The 19,331-nt window shown below is 44.5% G+C and overlaps 1 protein-coding gene across 5 annotated transcripts in view; it reads left to right on the top strand.

The window, feature by feature from the left end:
* The window catches only part of ADCK1 (aarF domain containing kinase 1), a 105,364-nt gene extending 88,017 nt beyond the window's left edge, over nucleotides 1-17,347 (top strand). For all 5 annotated transcript variants that reach the window (XM_081862447.1, XM_081862444.1, XM_081862445.1 and 2 more), the window contains 4 exons: nucleotides 11,589-11,738; nucleotides 12,499-12,696; nucleotides 14,542-14,735; nucleotides 16,317-17,347. In XM_081862447.1, coding sequence (XP_081718573.1) covers nucleotides 11,589-11,738; nucleotides 12,499-12,696; nucleotides 14,542-14,735; nucleotides 16,317-16,485 — 711 coding nt within the window. In that variant the 3' untranslated portion in view covers nucleotides 16,486-17,347. The remainder of the gene's footprint in view (nucleotides 1-11,588; nucleotides 11,739-12,498; nucleotides 12,697-14,541; nucleotides 14,736-16,316) is intronic.
* Nucleotides 17,348-19,331: the final 1,984 nt, after the last annotated feature.

Genomic DNA, 19,331 nt, shown 5'->3' with positions numbered 1-19,331 from the left:
TATAATTCCTCAGGCTCCATCACAAAAATGATGTTACAGAACTGCAAGGGCTTTGTAGTTGCAGAGCGCATGAACTCAGCTGTAGTGGTCACATTACGTACCGAGAAAGGAGATACATGAACGCAGCAGGTGGGGGAAAATTTGCAGACCAAGGGCAATATTCCCCTCTGGACGACCTTCCAAGGGCCACATGCTGGTGGTGGGCAGAGCAATAAATTTTAATGTTGCCTTAGTACACTAGGCTAGCTTCTTTCTGGGTCCTCCATCCAGGCAAGCAACAGGAGTTTGCAGAGTTCAAGAACACATTCAGCCAGGTTGAGGGTGTGAAATAGAGCGGTGACAACAGAACTGAGATGAAACCTGCCCTCAAAAGTAATGATGATGATGATGATGAAGTGTAGGTAGATGGGTTCCCATGAGGCAAAACACAGTGATAACAGCAAGAACCTTAAAAAAAAAAACTGCATTGAATTCTTTAAGAGACCCCAGTAACCAAAATCACATGCAGTTTTTTTAAGAATAAAAGAGAAAGGAGGATGTGAGTGGACAAATCAAAATTCTGAAGCCAAAGGAGCTCTGTGGTTCAAATCTGATTGATCCCAAGCTGTTTATTTACAACACAACATTCTGGACTCTTTACTCCCTAAGAGTAAATCAGCAAGGACAATGAACTGCACATTTCCTGATGGTCAGTGATAAATAGGGGACCCAGAGGCTAGCAGCGAAACCAGTGGGCCCTGGTCTGAGGGACAAGGACAAAGGCTTGCATCCCACAGTTCACTTTTAAGGAGTCTCTCAACCACGTTGGTTTGAGTGACAGCTGCCATTGCAGTCACCAGTCAGAACCCAAGTCACATTAGGCAGGTAACCCTTTGTGACGCCTGTTGAGAAGTGAGGGGATGCTAGATGCCTCCTGAGGAGATGGGAGATGGCGACCTTGGTGTTAACTGACAACCCGGATTTCCCCCAGATTTCTGCAAGACAGGCTCAATAATTGATCTATGGATTTGGAGGCTTGGTGGGAATTAGATGCTGGCCTTGCTTGAGGAAAATGGAGGACCAAGTAAACAGGGTTTTGTCAGTACATGTGATTTTCTGCTACCACCCCAGAAACACAGAAATAATATTTTATGTTCTGTGATGTGTTAGAAAGATGCTTCATGTCAAGCAAGAATTCTGATTCAAGTAGTAAAAATGTAAGTGCATCATCACAGGTATATGTGCTCTGTATCGCAACTATTCTCTTCCCCTCCTGCGTGACGACTGTGAATTCAAGCTTTTCGCAGCAGAGTTTTGAAGCCTTTTTGTTCCCTCTGTAAATAAACAGTCAACAGCCTTTTGTCCTTCCTTAAGCCTCCTTTTCTCAAGATCTCAAAGCACCCCTTCAAACATCAGTGGACTTTGTCAGGAAATGGCAAGATTCTGGAACTGGCTTATAAGATTCTACCAGCTAAGAACATAACAATAGCTTGCTGTATCAGGCCAAAGGCCCATCTATTTCAGCATCCTGTTCTCACAGTGGCCAGCCAGATGCCTGTGGGAAACCAGGGAGCAAAACCTGAGCACAAGGAGGCTCCCCCCTCCCGTGGCGTCCAACAACTGGTATTTAGAAGCATTACTGCCTCCAGCTGTGGAGGGAGAGAATAGCCATCATGGCTAGTAGCCATCAATAACCCTCTCCTCCATGAATCTGTCTAATCCTCTTTTAAGCCCATCTAAGTTGGCCATCATTCCTGGGAGAGTGAGTTCCATCATTTGATTATGCTCTGCATAATCTGTCCTAAACCTTCCAACATTTGACTTCATTGGATGCCTACAAATTTTAGTATTATGAGAGATGGAGAAAACTTTTCTCTATCTACTTTCCCCATGCCTTGTATCATTTTTTTTTATAAACGTCTATCATGTCACCTCTAAGGGCTCATTCACACTTCTGCTTGTCCTGCGCCTGAAAAGCACAGGGCTGAGTTGACCCACCGCTTTGCCCCCCTGGAAAACCTGCTCTTTAGCGCTAAATCTTTTTTTTTAAAAGATATTTATTAAAATTTTCCAATTTAATACAAAAAGAAAAAACAACAGACAAAAAAGCAAAAATACACAATTAAAACAAACAAAACAAAACAAATATAGTTCCCATTTCTTATTTCCATTACCTTGTATCGCAGACCTCCTCTCACCTCCCCCTTTTGTATTCCAATTCAGATTCTTAATTCAGCAAATCCTTATTATAACTTAATATAACTTATTTTAGCTTGTTGTTCAACCTTTACATTACAGCTGGTAACCATTTAATTTCTGTCCAACATCATTCTAACATTCATTAATTTTGCAGTATTTCTGTAAATAGTCTTTAAATTTCCTCCAATCCTCTTCCGCCGACTCTTCTCCCTGGTCTCGGATTCTGCCAGTCATTTCTGCCAATCCCATGTAATCGATCAGCTTCATCTGCCATTCCTTCAGAGTGGGTAAATCTTGTGTCTTCTTTAACGCTAAATCAGAACAAACAGCAATCCATGGAAGACCTGATTGCTGTTTGATCCAACTTGGCTTGGTGAGTGTTCGCAGGGCAAAGTGACAGGGCAAATGGAAGTGTGGATAACTCCAAACTTGCCTTTTTAGTTTAGAAAAAGGCAAGCAAGGGCTTATCCACACCCCAAATGCTGCAACCATTCTTCATAGGGGAGTCACTCCATCCCCTTGATCATTTTGGTGGCCCTTTTCTGAACCTCTTCTAACTCTGCAGTTAGGAACTGGGAGCACTGAAGAAGCAGAGTTTGCCCTCAGACCTGAAAGCAAACTTGACCATATCGCGAGATTCAAAGCTAGGAAATCTTACTGCCACTCCCTTTACCATCAGTATATTCTTTCTTGTCATATGCCATCTCAAGTGGGGTGATCTGGGCAGTCCAAGTGGTACTGGTGAATCACTGTAGCAGCATGCCAAAAGACAGGCCTAAGTTGGCCAGAGACCGTAGAACAGAATCATGTGAAAATGGAACCACTGCTTTGACCCATATCATAATGATACTTTAGGAGGCACATGTTGAGAGTGTGGAACTCAACTCCTGACTTGAGAATCAAAGTCTCAATCTGCAGCATGATGTGGTAGTACAGATCTGATTGTCGCGAAATTCCTCGCGGCGCTTTCAGCAGAAACGCTCAGAGTCCCAGGTTTTTCCCAGTGCAGTCTTTTTAATGTGAGCTATATACAGGTATTTACAAAAACAGTCCATACAGAGTACCTGCTCCTTAAGGCAAACGAATACTCTCCACACAGCATCACTGCACCACAGCACAACCACCACAGCAACCACACCCACTGTTAAACAGGCTTCCCTTTTTAAAACAGGTGATAGCCAATCACATTAATCACACTCCTGCTGAGTCACTCTGACCCAGCACTTCACAGAGTATTGCATCAGCCTGTTGAAGCCTGCAGACTTATTCAGTATCCTGCGAATCCCAACACTGATATGAGGTAGTGGACTGGATTATGACATGTGCTGTAAATTAGATATCAAAGACTGGTTTGTTTGTTTTTTACGCTTTCCTAGATAAGTATCACATCAGGGAGAAAGGTTTAATTTTACTTGGAGTTCATTTTACCTGAGGTAAAATGGCACCTTCCCCTCCTGCAATCTGAAGTTGAACAATTCGTTCTTCCGCATCATTTGGTTACAAGTATAGACCAAGTTGAAAATGCTGGTTCTCTGATTGTTTTTTTTTTAAAGCGGGCCTTTCTCCCCATCACTGATGAACCAGGGTTGTGGGGCCAGTTGCCTAGTTGTACACATTGCTTCTTTGCCTTAGCCAAGCTTTGCAACTGCAGTGCAAATCTACCTCCATAATTCCTCACCAAAATATTGTTCCTTCTGTGCGTTGATCTACTGTCCTGTTTTCTGATGGTGCTTTCTATGTGGTTCCATGAACAAGGGATATTGCAGAGTTGAGATGATGCGCAAGCAAGTAGTGTCAGGGCCCCTAGATGTCACACAACCTTGGCTAATTTCACACCAATGTGACTGGGGACCTGCAATGGCAGGGTGTTCGTTTTTTTAACCATGCTCGCTAATCCTATTAACCTTCGATTAAAGTTCCAAAATTAATGCTATTCTTTTGGCCTGAGGAGGTAATATTGAGCCCTGAGAAATGAGCTACCTCACGACCTTTACTTTTAATGAGATCAATAGAAGTTAGTGTCGCCGTCTCTTAAAATAATTGGCAAATATTAGGGCTGAATTCGGGCCAACAGCTAGTATCTGTTCTAAATTGAAAGAGACAGGAATAAATAGAGGAAAGACACAAACAGATCTGGTCTTGAGCTCCTTGTTCCTTTTAGGATTTTCGAGTGCTCAATGTGGATGATATGGTCAGCACAGGCACCATTCCAGGGGCAGGTAATGCGAAACACCCACAAGACACAATTGTGCACTGGTTCACATATTGCCAGGTTAGAATTTTGTTGTTGTTTAGTCGTTTAGTCATGTCTGACTCTTTGTGACCACATGGACCAGAGCACACCAGGCACTCCTGTCTTCCACTGTTTGGTCAAACTCATGTTCGTAGCTTTGAGAACACTGTCCAACCATCTCATCCTCTGTCGTCCCCTTCTCCTTGTGCCCTCAATCTTTCCCAGCATCAGGGTCTTTTCCAGGGAGTCTTCTCTTTTCATGAGGTGGCCAAAGTATTGGAGCCTCAGCTTCAGGATCTGTTCTTCCAGTGAGCACTCAGGGCTGATTTCCTTCAGAATGGATAGGTTTGTTCTTCTTGCAGTCCATGGGACTCTCAAGAGTCTCCTCCAGCACCATAATTCAAAAACATCAATTCTTTGGTGATCAGCCTTCTTTGTGGTCCAGTTAGAATTTTACTCTTAACTATAAATCAGTTTCTGGCCCTCAGTGGTTTGAGTTAAGCAATGGGATACCCAACACATACCTTAATCAGCTTAATGATTGGTGTCCTAGAAACCAGCAGAGCATTGTATTTTCTTTGCAAGGGCCCTTCCTGTGCCCTTTAGAAATTGTGTTCTCTGGGAAATGCAGGATACCTGAGCCGCCACAGGTCTGGGATTCCTGGAGGGGTGCAGATTCTTTCTCAGTGACACCTTGTTGGGAGTTGTCGGTGGCAGAATCTGTTAAGCGAGGGCCACTAGGTTGCTTCCGGTCAAGCTGGCAGCCAACCAGTGCCCCCAAGGCCACTGGGCACCTGTCCTCAGGTGGGAAGGCTTTCCTACCCTGGGCAGCCTCCCCACATGACACAGGGCAGCTTCCAAGGTGCAGATGGAGCCGTCTTAACAGCTGCAGTTATCCCTTTCCTGCAAACTGCTCTGGCTTTGCTTCACTTTGTTCTTTCCTATTTCCTGGATTTGCAGAGCCCAACATACAAATTCCTGGCTTGGATATCATTCTCCCCATGTCAACTGATGGCATTTTGCTGCAGTTGCACGTACCGTATTTAATGTTATTTCTTTTGTCTGAAACAGCAGCTATTGGAGATTGGTTCCTTGAAACATTGCCGGGTCCAACAGTCACTGTCCCAAGCACCAAAGTTGAAATAGGTTGGAGTTTTATTTGACAGGGCATCAATCCTACAGATTTATTCGGATGTAGTAGGCTGTCTTTTCCCTAAGGAACCATGGGAGCTGTAGTCCTGTGTGTTGGGAGATGGGATTGCTGACAGACAATTCTGCAGTGTAGATATACCCACTGGCGCTATGAGGAAAAAAGATAAAAAGTCAGGTTCCCCAATTATTATTATTTTTACTGGTTTGTCCGCAGTTTGCAGCATCCTCAGCTTCTGCTTTGATCCCAATACACATGAAATTCAAGCTTTTTTGCTTCGCACTGATTGGCCGATTGGTCCAGAGAATTAAATGTTGCAGCTGCTGTTCCCTAATTAAATGAGCATTCATCCTGTCATTAATACAGTGTAATATTTTGACATTTGTCTTATCTTTTCTTTTTTTAACCATTGGATTTTGTTCATGCCTGAAGGCAAACTCAAAAAGAGGCAAATACAGCCAGAGTAAAGTTTTGAGTGATATTTCACTGGAAATTGTTATTTTCCAGTCTCTTGACAGGCACAGATTCACAACTGGCGTCAGATTTATTAGCACTTTAGGCTAAATATGTACCTAACTGTCCATTTAAGATCTTCAAGGGCAGATCTCCTACAGGTGCCTCCACCATCTAAGATGCCAGAGAGGGGTCCTTCCCATTGGTGGCACCCCAGTTCTCCCCAGAAAGGTTAGCTTGACACCCACTTTATGGTTCTACTGATGCCAAGCAAAGATCTTTTATATCTTGCCAGTCTTATTAGATGCACTTTTAAACCTGCCAACCATTTTACATTTATTACCTTGTGATTGCATCTTAATTGTTTTATCCGGTTTGTAAACCATCCATGGGACTATGATCAAAGAGCGGTATGAAGCCACCAAGAGTAAATAAATGCAGACTCTACTACAAATTCACAGTTGCATGTGCACAGTCATAAAGCAGCATATCTGAGCAGGCATATTTGGATGCACTGGCATGCACAGATGCTTTACCATACTTGCTTTCTCACAAGCACACCCAGAGCCTCCTCACCTTGAACAGGGAAACCCACAGGGAGAGATGGGCTTCATAGCTGGGTGACATTTGTATGCTGCCTCTCCCCACAGACTGGGCCCGGATAGTGCCTCTTATTACTGCAGCCTTGTGATTAATGTTGATGAACAAATTTAAATTTCTGCCCTTGCTGTCGCTGCCGCCTGGCCCTGATGTGCTCAGAATTGCAGCAAGCTGTCTGCTTTCTGGTATGCAGCACAGGCAGGAGGAGCGTGTGTCTCTCTGCCTCCTGCCACCTTCTTGAATAATGAGCAGTGCACCTCATGGCCAAAGGCACAGTCCACCCCACTTTGCACAGAAGGTGTCCACGAGGTCTCAGAAGATGGTGGTTGTGGTGCCGTTGTGGTGGTATTCCTCCCCTTCAGGCTTCAGCTTCTGAATGCTTCTGAATGCAAACTGTTGCCTGGGATTCCACAAAGCAGCGCAAAGGCTCTCAGCCTTGCTCCACAAAACACATACAATTGCAATCCTAGGGTGCCAAAACTTGTCCTCCAATTCTCAGGTTTTTCCTCCCTTCCTCTGCAAAAGAGTTTTTCTGCTTTTCTGCCTTGTTCTCGAGGCACTTGAAAATTTCTTTAGGGTTTCAGCTGATGTGTGGTTTTAAGTTCACAATCTTGTGAGACGACCAAGGTTGTTTGTGGGAGGCGGAGTTATTGTTTTGTGCTGTTTTTCACTATTTCGTGCTTCTATCCTGTATTTCTATCTTATGAACCACGCTGAGATCTTCAGTTGAAGGGCAGTATATAAATTTTAACAACAACAACAACAACAACCTTGGTCATCTAAAAGGCTATAGAATATTAACCAGTCAGCGGTCTGGTATAATGAAGGCACCAGGTGAACCGCCCCAGGGAGAGCATTCTGCAAATGGAGAGCTGCTGCAGAAAAGGCCCGTTCTCATGTTGCCACCCTCCAGACGTCTCATGGAGGCGGCCCATGAGGAAGGGCCTCAAAGTATGATCACAAAGTCCAGGTTGCTTTATATGGGGAATGGCAGTCCTTGAGGTAGTTTTCTTCCTTGTAAACATTTATGCAGCACTTTGCAGCCTCCCTGGCTGCCTGCGCTTCCTGATCTGGAAAAGTCCCATGGGAGCAATTACTTTACAATGTTTCCCCTAAGCTTTAGTTGAGGCACAGGCATTCAGGGAAGCTGCAGAGCACAGACCACTAGTGAGATGATTTGTTGAATGAAAGAAAAGATGCTCACCAACGGCCCTTGGCCAGTTCCAAAATCAAGTCAGCGTAACAAAAAATGTGGATGAGACGTTTGCTAAAATTTTCCGTCCCCTTTGATAACCAAATGCAGTTTCTTTCCCATTTACTGATGGAGAATGGTTAAAAAACCACACACACACACACACACACACACACATATGCAGGATAAATGTTTGGCACAACACTAATTCATATTCTACCAGCTCCCTTTTCCTGAGCATCCAAAGCCTCCTGGGCCATATTCTGGCCTCTTTTCTAAACACAAGTAGAAGAAGCTGACATTGAAAGCATCCTTTATGAGTTTGTCTCATAGCTTCACTCTTCTGTTTGCCCGACCCAGCCCACCCTCCTCTGCTCAAGTGGCAGCCCTGAGACCAAGAGATAAGTGCTAATTAGATTAAAGATGCTGTCAAGGGCTGACCTCTGTGGGACTATAGGCAGAGGCTCTAGAGGGCATTGGCTTCTGGCACTCAGCCATTGTGAGTAACCCAATAAAGAAGTAAAATATACCAATTGCTATCTGTTCCCTCAGGGAGTTTTCAATATTTGATCTGCTCCCAACCTTCTGTGCTGAGTCAGCTTCAGATCTGAACATTCTTTCCACTGCCTGCAAGTCAGCTCTTCCACGACTCTTTCCCTTCTGCCTTTAGATCCCATTCTTATTTTCTGTGGGTGGCCTCTTTGGTTGCTAACTGTGCCTGTAGTCTATGCAGCAACCCTAACTTTGCTTTTGGCTGCTGCTGATTCCAACAATGAATCCCAGTGACTGCCAGCCTATCCTAGGTTTTTAAAGCTTGCATTAGTTCACATACCTCTAAGCCCTGGGGAGTAAACATTGACATTATGACCCCCGCCTGAGCTGTCATCAGTCACCACAGCTTTTTTATTATTTATTTTTTTAAAATGATATTTATTATGCAACTTATAAAGAATCAGAGCCTAAAGTTGCTTGTTTGCCAAGTCCTTCCCAGTCCTTTTCTCTTTTGCATTGTGTATGTTAGACCGTAAGCTTGTGTTGTCAATCTCTGCATGACACATAGTAATAATGACAACAGTAATATATTGTTAATAATTATGGAGTATAGCACCTCTCAGGCCCATCATGAATTTGATCATAGGAGTTTAAGAAGATGCTTCTACCTTTTCTGATTTTACACTTTAATTTTGAGTACAGTGGTACCTCGGGTTACACACGCTTCAGGTTATCTGTTTTCGGGTTGCGCACCATGCCATACCTGGAAATACTGGAACGGGTTACTTCCAGGTTTCGGCGCTTGCACATGCGCAAAAGCACCAAATCACGACCCGCGCATGCACAGACGCGTCGCTGCAGGTTGCGAACATGCCTCCCGTACAGATCATGTTCACAACCCGAGGTTCCACTGTATTTATAACATGAAGTTTTTCAATATATCTAATCACTTTGTGTCTGCCATCCCGGTAAAAGACCACTTGGGAGTTTCTAGAGATATGTTTTGATCTGCTAGTTCAGTGAAGGGGACTGTTTCAACTGATACTGTAAAGATACACCTGCATGTCAGGTTAGGAAGTGAAATAGAAGAATTTGGCATTGAGCACAGGATGCTCTGCAGTGGAATGTCTGCTGTGGAATCCCAATGGGTTTCAAAGAATTCTGCAACATGTTCTAGGCACATAGAACCCTTGCCAAATGGCTGCTGTAACAATGACCTAGAACACAACCAACACTCTCCTGCAGCTGTCTGCTGCAGAAGAAAATCAGGTTTTTTTGGGAAAGCTCTCCTTCCAGGAAGATGCCATTATTGAGGAGTCTTTGATGAGGATCCAGAACACACCAGGATTTCCTACACCCCCATTTGAAAAACTATGGACTGATATAATTGTTTCTTTTTACTCTGACTCTGTCCAGAGCTTTCAAAGATGAGGTCAAGGTTTCTTTATTTTTTCTTTACTTTTTTTACATTTGTGGGAAGTAATTTCTACAACACAATATTGTGTCAATATATGGTGTGGATTCCTAGAGTTTGAAACACGATTCCCTGCTCACGGCTCACCTCACCTGCTCTTCTATTATTTTTTGTTCTTTCTGTTTCTCTGTATTTGCTTGTAAGCACCTGGATATGGGCCTACCTGGAGGAAAGAGGTCAAGAGTCGAAGATGGGTTGTTTGATATTTTGTATGAAAACAGTGATTGCTTTATTAAACTTTAAACCAAAAAGCAGAATATGATAGGATTAAGTGATGATGGTGCTGACGAATGGCAGCAACAGGTCCAGCAGATTTAGTTTGTTTGCAACCTTCTGTGATGAAATAAATATGCAAAATTAGCTGCAGCCCTCCAGCTCATGCTACGTTCCTGACTCCAGTGCCATCCCATCAGGGTGCAGAAAGTGTGTTCCATACTTGGGCATGCTTGGTGTGGCGATCCATGCAATGTGCTCCAGAATCCTTCTCCTACATGGAAGTGTTGGGTCTGAGGTTTGTTGCTGGTGCCTGTGCAGACTCTCCCTCCCTACCCCGAAACACTTTGAAAGTTGGTTGCTTATACTATGTGCTTGTTGATGTGTTAAGGATGTTTTGTAATAATTGTCTTTTAATTGCCTCTTGGGCAACCTGCTGCGGGGCTGTTTGTGTCTTGCTGGGGGAAGAGGTTGTAAGGCAATGGCTAATGTGTGCGTGCTGTTTGTGCGTGCTCTTTTGACGCACAAGGGAGGGAGTGTATTCGCCCTCCCCAGTGAAAGTGAGATGCAGAGCTCTGGGACCCTTCCCTGCCTCTGAGCATAGCTGTCAACTTTTCCCTTTTCTTGCGAGGAATCCTATTCGGAATAAGGGAATTTCCCTTAAAAAAGGGGAAACGTTGACAGCTATTCCTCTGAGCTAGCTTTTAACTTTAATAAAATGGTGTGGCGATAAGGGGATGATTGGGGAGAAGGGTTGATGAAGGGGGATCACAGGCAGTGACAGAATGATTTAAACAGCCTCCTAGTGCTGCTTCATCTTTGCAAACATCACAAATCAGACTAACATCTGACTGAGCAAGGAGGTGTGGCAGTAACAGCAAGGAAGGGGCAGAGACAAACAAATGCTAACGGGCTGTGAGAGTGGAACCAAATATTATGATGAATGTGGGGCTTCCACTGAAACGGGCAGCCTTGTGTCAAGTTCTTGCTCCCTCTTCTTAGTCATAGTAATGTCCTGCAATACCATTGTGTGTTTTCTTGCCCTACTGCTGTTTTCACTGGCAGTTCTACTCTGATTTCCCATGACAAAAAGGAGACCAACAAACACTAATGGGTATCTTTAAAATTATGAGTGTTTGCTATAATGGGGGGGGGATTGAACCCACCAGATCTTTTGGTCACAATAAGCATATTTGTTGAAACTATAGTGTCTGTTAAAAACAACAATTTCCTGCATTATGTGCCATATTAATTATGCTCACCTATGTTAAAGACAGTGTTCTTGCATCACTTATGAATGCAACCTGTGTCTATCTCACTGAAACTCATGCGAAAAGGTTGATACACTTTGTCTGCACTGGGGCCACTTCTTGTACTTCTTTCTATCGTTTTTAGGCATGCACATAATATATTTTAAGTGTAAATGCATGCACATATTCACAAGGACACTGCATCTCTCTGTTGAGTGACCATTCAGTTTTATATCTCTGTACTGTAATATATGAAGCTGCACTCAGCTGGGCATTTCAGTTCTGCTTTTCATGATTCCCCTTAGCCCTGTTGCTTCTCAGAGTCTAATATGGTGCCCCCCTTTTTTGTTCAGATATCTTACAACTTGGGGAAGATGTACAGTGAAATGATATTTGTCAATGGCTTTGTGCACTGTGACCCACACCCTGGCAACGTGTTGGTGAAGAAGTGTCCAAGTACAGGCAAGACACACATTATACTTCTGGACCATGGGCTCTATCAGGTAAGCAGAGAGCAGTGAGAGGACATGGGGAGAGAAGGAGGGCTGCCCGTACTGAGGTCAGAACTTTGCCAGGAGGAATTATTTTGCCACAGTAGTAGATCGCAACCTTTTTCTTTCCCAGTGAGGTTTTTGTATCTACGTTATTCTGGTTTAGGAACCAGAATGGATGAAGAAGAGACAGGTGTTTTGATGATGCAGGGAACAGGCAGGCAGTAGGAGAGGCATGGGAAGGAGTCCACAACCTGCTGCCTTCCAGATGCTGTTGGACTACAACTCCCAGGATGATGGGAGTTGTAGTGCTACAATATCAGGGTAGTGTACCAGGCTGCAGAAGGCAGATCTAAGGTGAGGGTGCCTGGGTAGCACCAACTTGTAGCCTGTGGGCTGTGGCTCATAGAGAGGAGATGGGCAGCTGTCTCAGCTGTGGGAATGGATGACTGGCTCATTAGGAAAGATAAGCTACGGGGCCAAGCAGAATAAGTGAGCAAGACTGTCAAGAATATGAGCTGCTGGACCCACAGCAAGGAGGGCACCATATCCATATTCCACCTGGGGTGCAGCTTAGAGCTATGCTGGAGTAGTAGCCAATTGCCTGTGTGAATTAAACGAGTGACACAGGCCAACCTATTTTTTATTCATAGTTGTCACTTAATCCCAGCTGTTTTCTTCTCTCATAGAATTTTGTATTTTCTGTCCATAATGTTATTTAACGGTGCTTTGTGGGAAATTCCTCCTCCACCTCCTCCTCCTCCTCCTCCAGGTCCTGTCAGAGAACTTCCGCTTGGACTATTGCCGGCTTTGGCAAGCCTTGATCAAATCTGACATGAAGCGTGTCCAGAAATACAGTCGTCGCCTGGGAGCGGGCGACCTGTATCCCCTCTTTGCCTGCATGCTCACTGCCAGGTCTTGGGAGTCAGTCAACAGGGGCATCGACCGGCTGCCAGTCACTAAACAAGAGGTACATCTTTTATTATAGCTGTCTAGTAGGTTAATGTAGGGACGCGGGTGGCGCTGTGGGTAAAACCTCAGTGCCTAGGACTTGCCGATCGTATGGTCGGCGGTTCGAATCCCCGCGGCGGGGTGAGCTCCCGTCGTTTGGTCCCAGCTCCTGCCCACCTAGCAGTTCGAAAGCACTCTTAAGTGCAAGTAGATGAATAGGAACCGCTTTATAGTGGGAAGGTAACGGCGTTTCCGTGTGCTGCGCTGGTGCTGGCTCGCCAGAGCAGCTTAGTCACGCTGGCCACGTGACCCGGAAGTGTCTTCGGACAGCGCTGGCTCCCAGCCTCTTAAGCGAGATGAGCACGCAACCCTAGAGTCGGACACGACTGGCCCGTACGGGCAGGGGTACCTTTACCTTTACCTAGTAGGTTAATGTAAGTAATAAACAAGGAGACTGCCCTAAGAACACTTTGGTGAACAGTCATTGATACCTCAACTAAAGAAGGTCTGCATAGGAGCACCGGAACCTGCCTTATAGTGAATTATAGTCCATGTATCTCAGTACAGACATACCTCAGATATATTGCAGATTCAGTTCCAGACCACTGCAATAAAGCAAATTTTGTAAGAAAGCAAGTCACACAATTTTCTTGGTTTCCCAGTGCATATAAAAGTTATGTTCACACTATATTGAAGTCTATTAAGTGTGCAATAGCAATAGGGGTGGGAGGGGAAAACCTGGCTCTGGACCTAGCCAGCTCTACTTCCGTGGCCAAAAGAGGCGGGGCAAAGGGGGGGCGCTTCCTTCCTCTGGAGCAGCTGGGCTGCACCCGTATCCTCGTAAGCAGCAGCAGGAACAACTGTGTGGTTGGGACAAGCTCCTGTAGCCTTGTCTCAAACCTAGCAGCACAGCAACAGCTCCTCTGGTCCTTCAATTTGAAGAAAGAAAAAAAGGCAATATCTGCGAAGTGCAATAAAACAAGGTGTGCCTGTATTGACTGCACTGACTGTCAGGAGCTCTCCAGGGTTCCCGACTGCCACCTTTCCCAGTCCTACCTGGAGATGCCAGAGAATGTGTGCCCTGCCACTGAATTATGGCCCTTACCCAGTTCTTGTGCTATATCTTATGTAGAGGCCCATGTAGGAGAGCCCAGGTTTCTCAAGAGGGAAGGGCTGTCCCTCAGTCTTAGAATACATTTGCTGCATGCAAAAGGTTCCAGCTTCAGTTCCTGGCATGTCCCATTAAAAGAGTGCTCCATTTGGGAATGATCGCTGACTGAGACTGTGGAGAGCTGCTGCTGCCTGGAATAGACTGCACTGGACTTGATGGACCACTGGTGTTGTTCTGTATAGGGCAGCTTCATGTGCTCAGTCATTTAGATTCTCCTTTGACTCTCTTCTGGATTTTTCTAATTAGCATGCTAGCTGCTAGAGGACGTGGAGATAGCTTCTGTGTTTGTGAGATGTGCACCAGTGCTCTGGATTCATTGAAATGCTTGCAGAGTGTGATGGGCAGGTGTCTCCAGCAACAGACCACAGAGGGTGGGTTTACACTAGCCATACTTCCTATTCGTTGGACCTGGGCTTCTATTTGTTGAGCTCTGGATTGGCCTTCCCCAACCTGCTGCACTTAAATTGTTTTGGACTGTGTCTCCCGTCTGGCTCAGGCACCAGGCTCAGAGATGATAGGAATTATAGACCTAAACATTTGGAGGTACCCGGTTCAGAAAGGCTGTTCTACAGAGCAAGCCCTCTTCACAAAATCTGTGGTAGCTGCTTCTAGATTATGGCTCAGGGATTATGGATCAGCTCTCCATTGTGAACCTTTCTCACCCCTATCTCACCTACTGTCTGACTGTGCCAGGATGTGGAAATCCGGACGAACGCTGCCATGTACCTACCACAGATCACCAAGCTGCTGAACAGCGTCCCCCGTCAGATGTTGCTGCTGTTGAAGACCAATGATTTGTTGAGGGGGATTGAATCAGCTTTACAGACACGGGCCAGTGCCAGCTCCTTCCTCAACATGTCTCGCTGCTGCATTCGAGCTGTCTCCACGTGAGTTCCCTTTGCCCCATGAGGCACGATCCTCAGCTGTTGTTTGGCTAGTGATTCCTACTTCCTGGTACCTTGCAAAGGAGCTAAATAACACATGTAGGCCAGAATTCAGATGCATCTGGGTGTGGAAGATTTAGCCGGACCCAATCACTCCTGTTCTGTTTTAAGGTGGAAGTGGAATAGCAACTCCCTTTTGAATCTTCTAAAGCTTTGTAGCCAAATGGGTAGTCCCCCTTTCCCCAACACCATTATTACATTTTTTTGAGGGGGGGCCAGTTAATTGGGATTATTATTTGGGGGTAAGCACTCCCTCCACACCTCACTACACTTCAGATTATGTTTGTCACCTGTGATTTGGGGGCGGGATGAGCAGGGAGGAAGAAAGAAAAAGATATAAGGTAATTCTATTTGGAAAGGGGCAACGTGATAGAGCTGACTCCTAGAGGGGAGGAGAGATGGACCATAGAAAATGAAATGGCTAGAGCACAATCTCTACAAGCTATTACCAGCCTACAGGATAGAGGCCAGAACAGCTGTGAGATGGGCTATCTCATCTAGGCCATAGGAATCTGAGCAGCTGTTGCATTGTGTAAAAAACAAACAAACAAATTTCTGAGCTCAATAAAACTGAAGCTGAATAGGGGAAACATGAGAAGAGGATGTTTTGATCGCTATGTTGTGCAAAAAGTGAGTGGCAGAACGTGGCTGTTCTACAATACGTGTCCAGAGTGTGGAAATAACATTGGTGCCATGAAACATTTAACATCCTGAGGTGTCTTCAACCATCTTTATAAATCTCCTTTAAGATGGCGCAAGCAGAGGGGGAGGGTTGAGAAGTTGCCAGTTTGGGGTGCAGTTCTTTATTTCAGTAATGAATTTCTACCCCCTTCCTCCCCTTGTTAAGAGGGGGCAGTTGGTTTGCTTCCTCAGTTTGCTGCCTTCATTGCTGCCATATGGTACCCACTGTAGAATTGTCCAAAGTTGGCAAAGGCTACTAGGAACACAGGTGGACGTGGCAGGTGGAATGAAAAGGTAGAGGCCTGCCTGGTGTTTATGAAATACTTCCCCAAGGGAGGCTCACCTAGCACTTTCATAACATAACTTTAGGTGCAAGGCAAAAACATTTCACTTTAACCAGCCCTTTGGCTGATGTCCTTTTAAATGTATTTGTGGGAGGACAGGGGGTTATTGGTTAGTTCTTGTTCTTGCTTTTAATATTTATTTTGTGTTCTCATTTTGCATTTTTATGTTGTGAACTGTGATCTTTGGATGAAGGGTGGTATATCAGTTTAATAAATAATAATTTTGGCCCAAATGGGGTCCAAATGTAAGCCAGCAGAGATTGGTGCAGTGAATTTCACTTGACCCAAATTTATGAATTGGTTCACACAGTAAACTCCACCAGAATTGCTCTTTCACTGGCTTCTTGTTGCTGGGCTTTGTTCCTGTAAGACAGGGGTGGGGAACGTCCCCCCCCCCCCGGCTGGCCAGATCTGTATCTGCCCTACCCCTCACAGACTAATTTCGAGATCTCCAAATTGCTGCAAGATCTCACACGTTCCTTTTCTGTGTTTTCTCCAGGCACCAGAGGAGCAAGAGTGACTCACTGTACAGGAAGGCACAGATATCCATCTCTGAGGCCCTGAGCTTGTGGCAGATCAACTTGTACGAACTTTTCCTGCGGCTGAAGGGGTCCCAGCTGGGGAACTGGGTCATTGCTTTCCTGAGCTGGATGCACCATTCCTCGTAGTGACATGAACTGGTGGCGGAAGCTGGGCCTGATTATATCCTTGCCTTTCTCAGCTGTGGCATTTTGTCTCTATTTATTCTGCTGGAGTTTTCTGGGTCTGTTTTCATGTAACACATGGTGCTGTCCTTGTTGCCTTTTGCAGGGTCACTTTCTTTCTGAGGCAGAGAAGGCGAAATCACAAAACAGCATCTAGAGCTCAAGGGAGCCAGAAGTCTCATGCTTCCAGATATAGTTCAGGATGGTGGCAGCTTAGGGAGAAGGTTGCAAATTTCTCTGTCCGCAGATCTCCAGCTGAAGTCCTAAAGAACTGCACAGCACCAACAAGCTTCTAACAATACTATACAGGTTTCCTGGGCAGATACTGCAGAATTGTTGCATTAATTCCCTTTCAGTTCTGCTGAAATGTTCCAAAACAAAATGGATATCAGGTAGGCAAAGAACTGGAAGCCAGAATGTCTAAACAGTACTCCCACTTCTGGGAGATTTTGAACGCAAAGGCTGGGAGTGAAACCAGTGAGAATTTCTTTTCTAATTGTCACCCTACCCCTCTCCAGGTGACAGTTTTTTAAAAAACAACCACAACCACAGACATGTCTACTAGCCATGGAATTCAAGTAACCTGTTTTGGGCCTCTCTGGTTGTGAGGTCTGGGAAATTTGGGGACATTTTAATTGCCTTAATTGCCTGAGATGTAAACTAGAGGCAGCAACACCAACCTGCATTGGAAGTGTTCAGAAAGAGACACTGTTGAATGGCAACACATTATTGTCTGAGAACTCATTCACAAGTCAGTGCTGGTCATGTTTTGTGTATTTGCAAGGGGAAATAAACTAGAGCGTCCTCCCTTTGGGAGGTAAAAAGAGCACATGTGCCTATTTGGTTTTTTTTTTTAAAAAAAACAACCTTTCTCACAAGAGTATCCTGTCACTCTCTCTTGTGTTGGCAGTGAAATTGGATCTATTCACCAGCTCCACAGATGGAAACAACCATCCTGAAATCCTATAAATATGGACCTACTTTGCATAAAAAAGGTTTTCACTAATGCATCTTTCTTGAGTCTATAAAGACAGTTTGATAAAGAAGGAACAATAGACTTGTTCCCATAATAAAAAATATTAGCCTTTGCAACCATTAATTAATGACCATTTGGAAATCATTATCATCCTCCAACTGCTGTAAATAGCTTAAGAGCACTCACATATAGAGAATCTGCAGGAATTCTCTATTTAGAGATTTGCTCCAAATGTAATATAACTGCACCCCCTTTTTACTTGTTTAAAAAAAAACCCAAAAAACCACAAAGCCTTTAACATGTACAAAAAGTCTGTGAAATTTTCCATGATACCACTGATAACCAGACATCAGATTATACCGTAAATTAGTTTCAGTTTGTTTTTTTGGGTGTGAAGAACCATTCATGATAGACATTTTAAAGATTCTCTTTCCAGTTCATTGATATAAATCTTTTAGGTATATTATGCCACAGCCATTGCCAGACTTTTGTTGTTATTGCTACCCCTAAATCTTCCCACCATTTTATTTGACAAGCCATAGGTCTTATCAGCTAAGAGATTTAACACTGAATAAATTCTACCAATTTTACAGTCTTCTACTGCACCCGGTACACGAAAGAGAATACTTTCAAACTTATGTTAGATCTCTCTGATTGAGAACTGCATTTGACTGAGGGTCAAAACAAAACATCTGATTGGAAGGTATTGGGGGAGCTGTTGAATTCGTCCTAGCTTTTGATTGCTCAACAATGCCACTTTCAATAAAGTCCTTCAGGAACATTCATCCTTTGGTCCTCTTCCAAGCAAACACAAGGCCACGTGTCTTTTCTGTTCATATGTTACAGAAACATGAGGAATGCTGAAAGTGCTCAACGGGATTTTGTAGACATGCCAAACTGAAAAGACTACTGTTGCACATTTCCTCATGTCTTAGTGAATATTGTATTACAGCATATGGTTCGTGAAAAGGCTAGAGGACTGTTTTATACGAAGGCACGCTGTTTTGTGTACCTAACCCAGTATTGTCTTCTTTGGATGGCAGTGGCTGCTCAAGGTCCCAGGCAGAGAAAAGTTTTCCCCATCACACCCTGCCCAGTCTTTTCAAATGAGAGTGCCAGCGATCGAAACAGTGACCTCCTGCGTGCTCCTCCAATAGTGAGCAGGTCTAGAAACAAAAATTAGGTGGGGCAACAGATGTACCACTGACCTGTGTATAGTAGGCCACACAGCATGTAAAAAGTCAGTGGTCCTAAGTATACACATGCCCATCAAGGTATGCAAGAAGCATTGTGACAGTTCTAGCAAGGCAAGAACATTTTGTGGAGGGGATGCAGAGTAAGGCCAGTGATGGATATGACCCAGGGAGATTATGGGTGAGAGGACCCTCCAAAGCAGTCTTTTTTTTTTTTCTTCTCAGGAGGTGGGCAGAAGAGGGAGAATTGATGAACACCTCTTCCCTCCCCATTATGCTAAAGAAGCATTAATGTCAGCTGAGCGATACTGCCAGATATATCCCTCTTATTTTGTGTGTGTTTCCTCCCCTGGGTTTTAATGTTTTATGCCTGAAACTAGCTGTAGGATGCCTTCTTGGTAATGAAGAGAGGGCTTTAAATATTTTTCAGAAGCAAACCCATTTTTTCCATCAGTGCTCACACATTCCTGCAACCTGGCATTTCAGCTAGAGCTCTGAGGGCTTCCGAGTGCCCCAAAATTCCCTTTTTCTCATTTACGTGTTATGTTCTTTCCTAGCAGGAAAAGAGAGATAAATGGGAACTTCCACACTATTATTGTGTTTGAAGGAGGAACAGAGAGGAGGGGGAGTGTGTAAGTCCG

This window comes from Podarcis erhardii (assembly GCF_964252035.2).
Source record: "Podarcis erhardii genome assembly, chromosome: 1".
Lineage (NCBI taxonomy): Eukaryota > Metazoa > Chordata > Lepidosauria > Squamata > Lacertidae > Podarcis > Podarcis erhardii.
The sequence above is the reverse complement of the archived record's forward strand: the minus strand, read 5'-3'. Positions and strand labels throughout refer to the sequence as shown.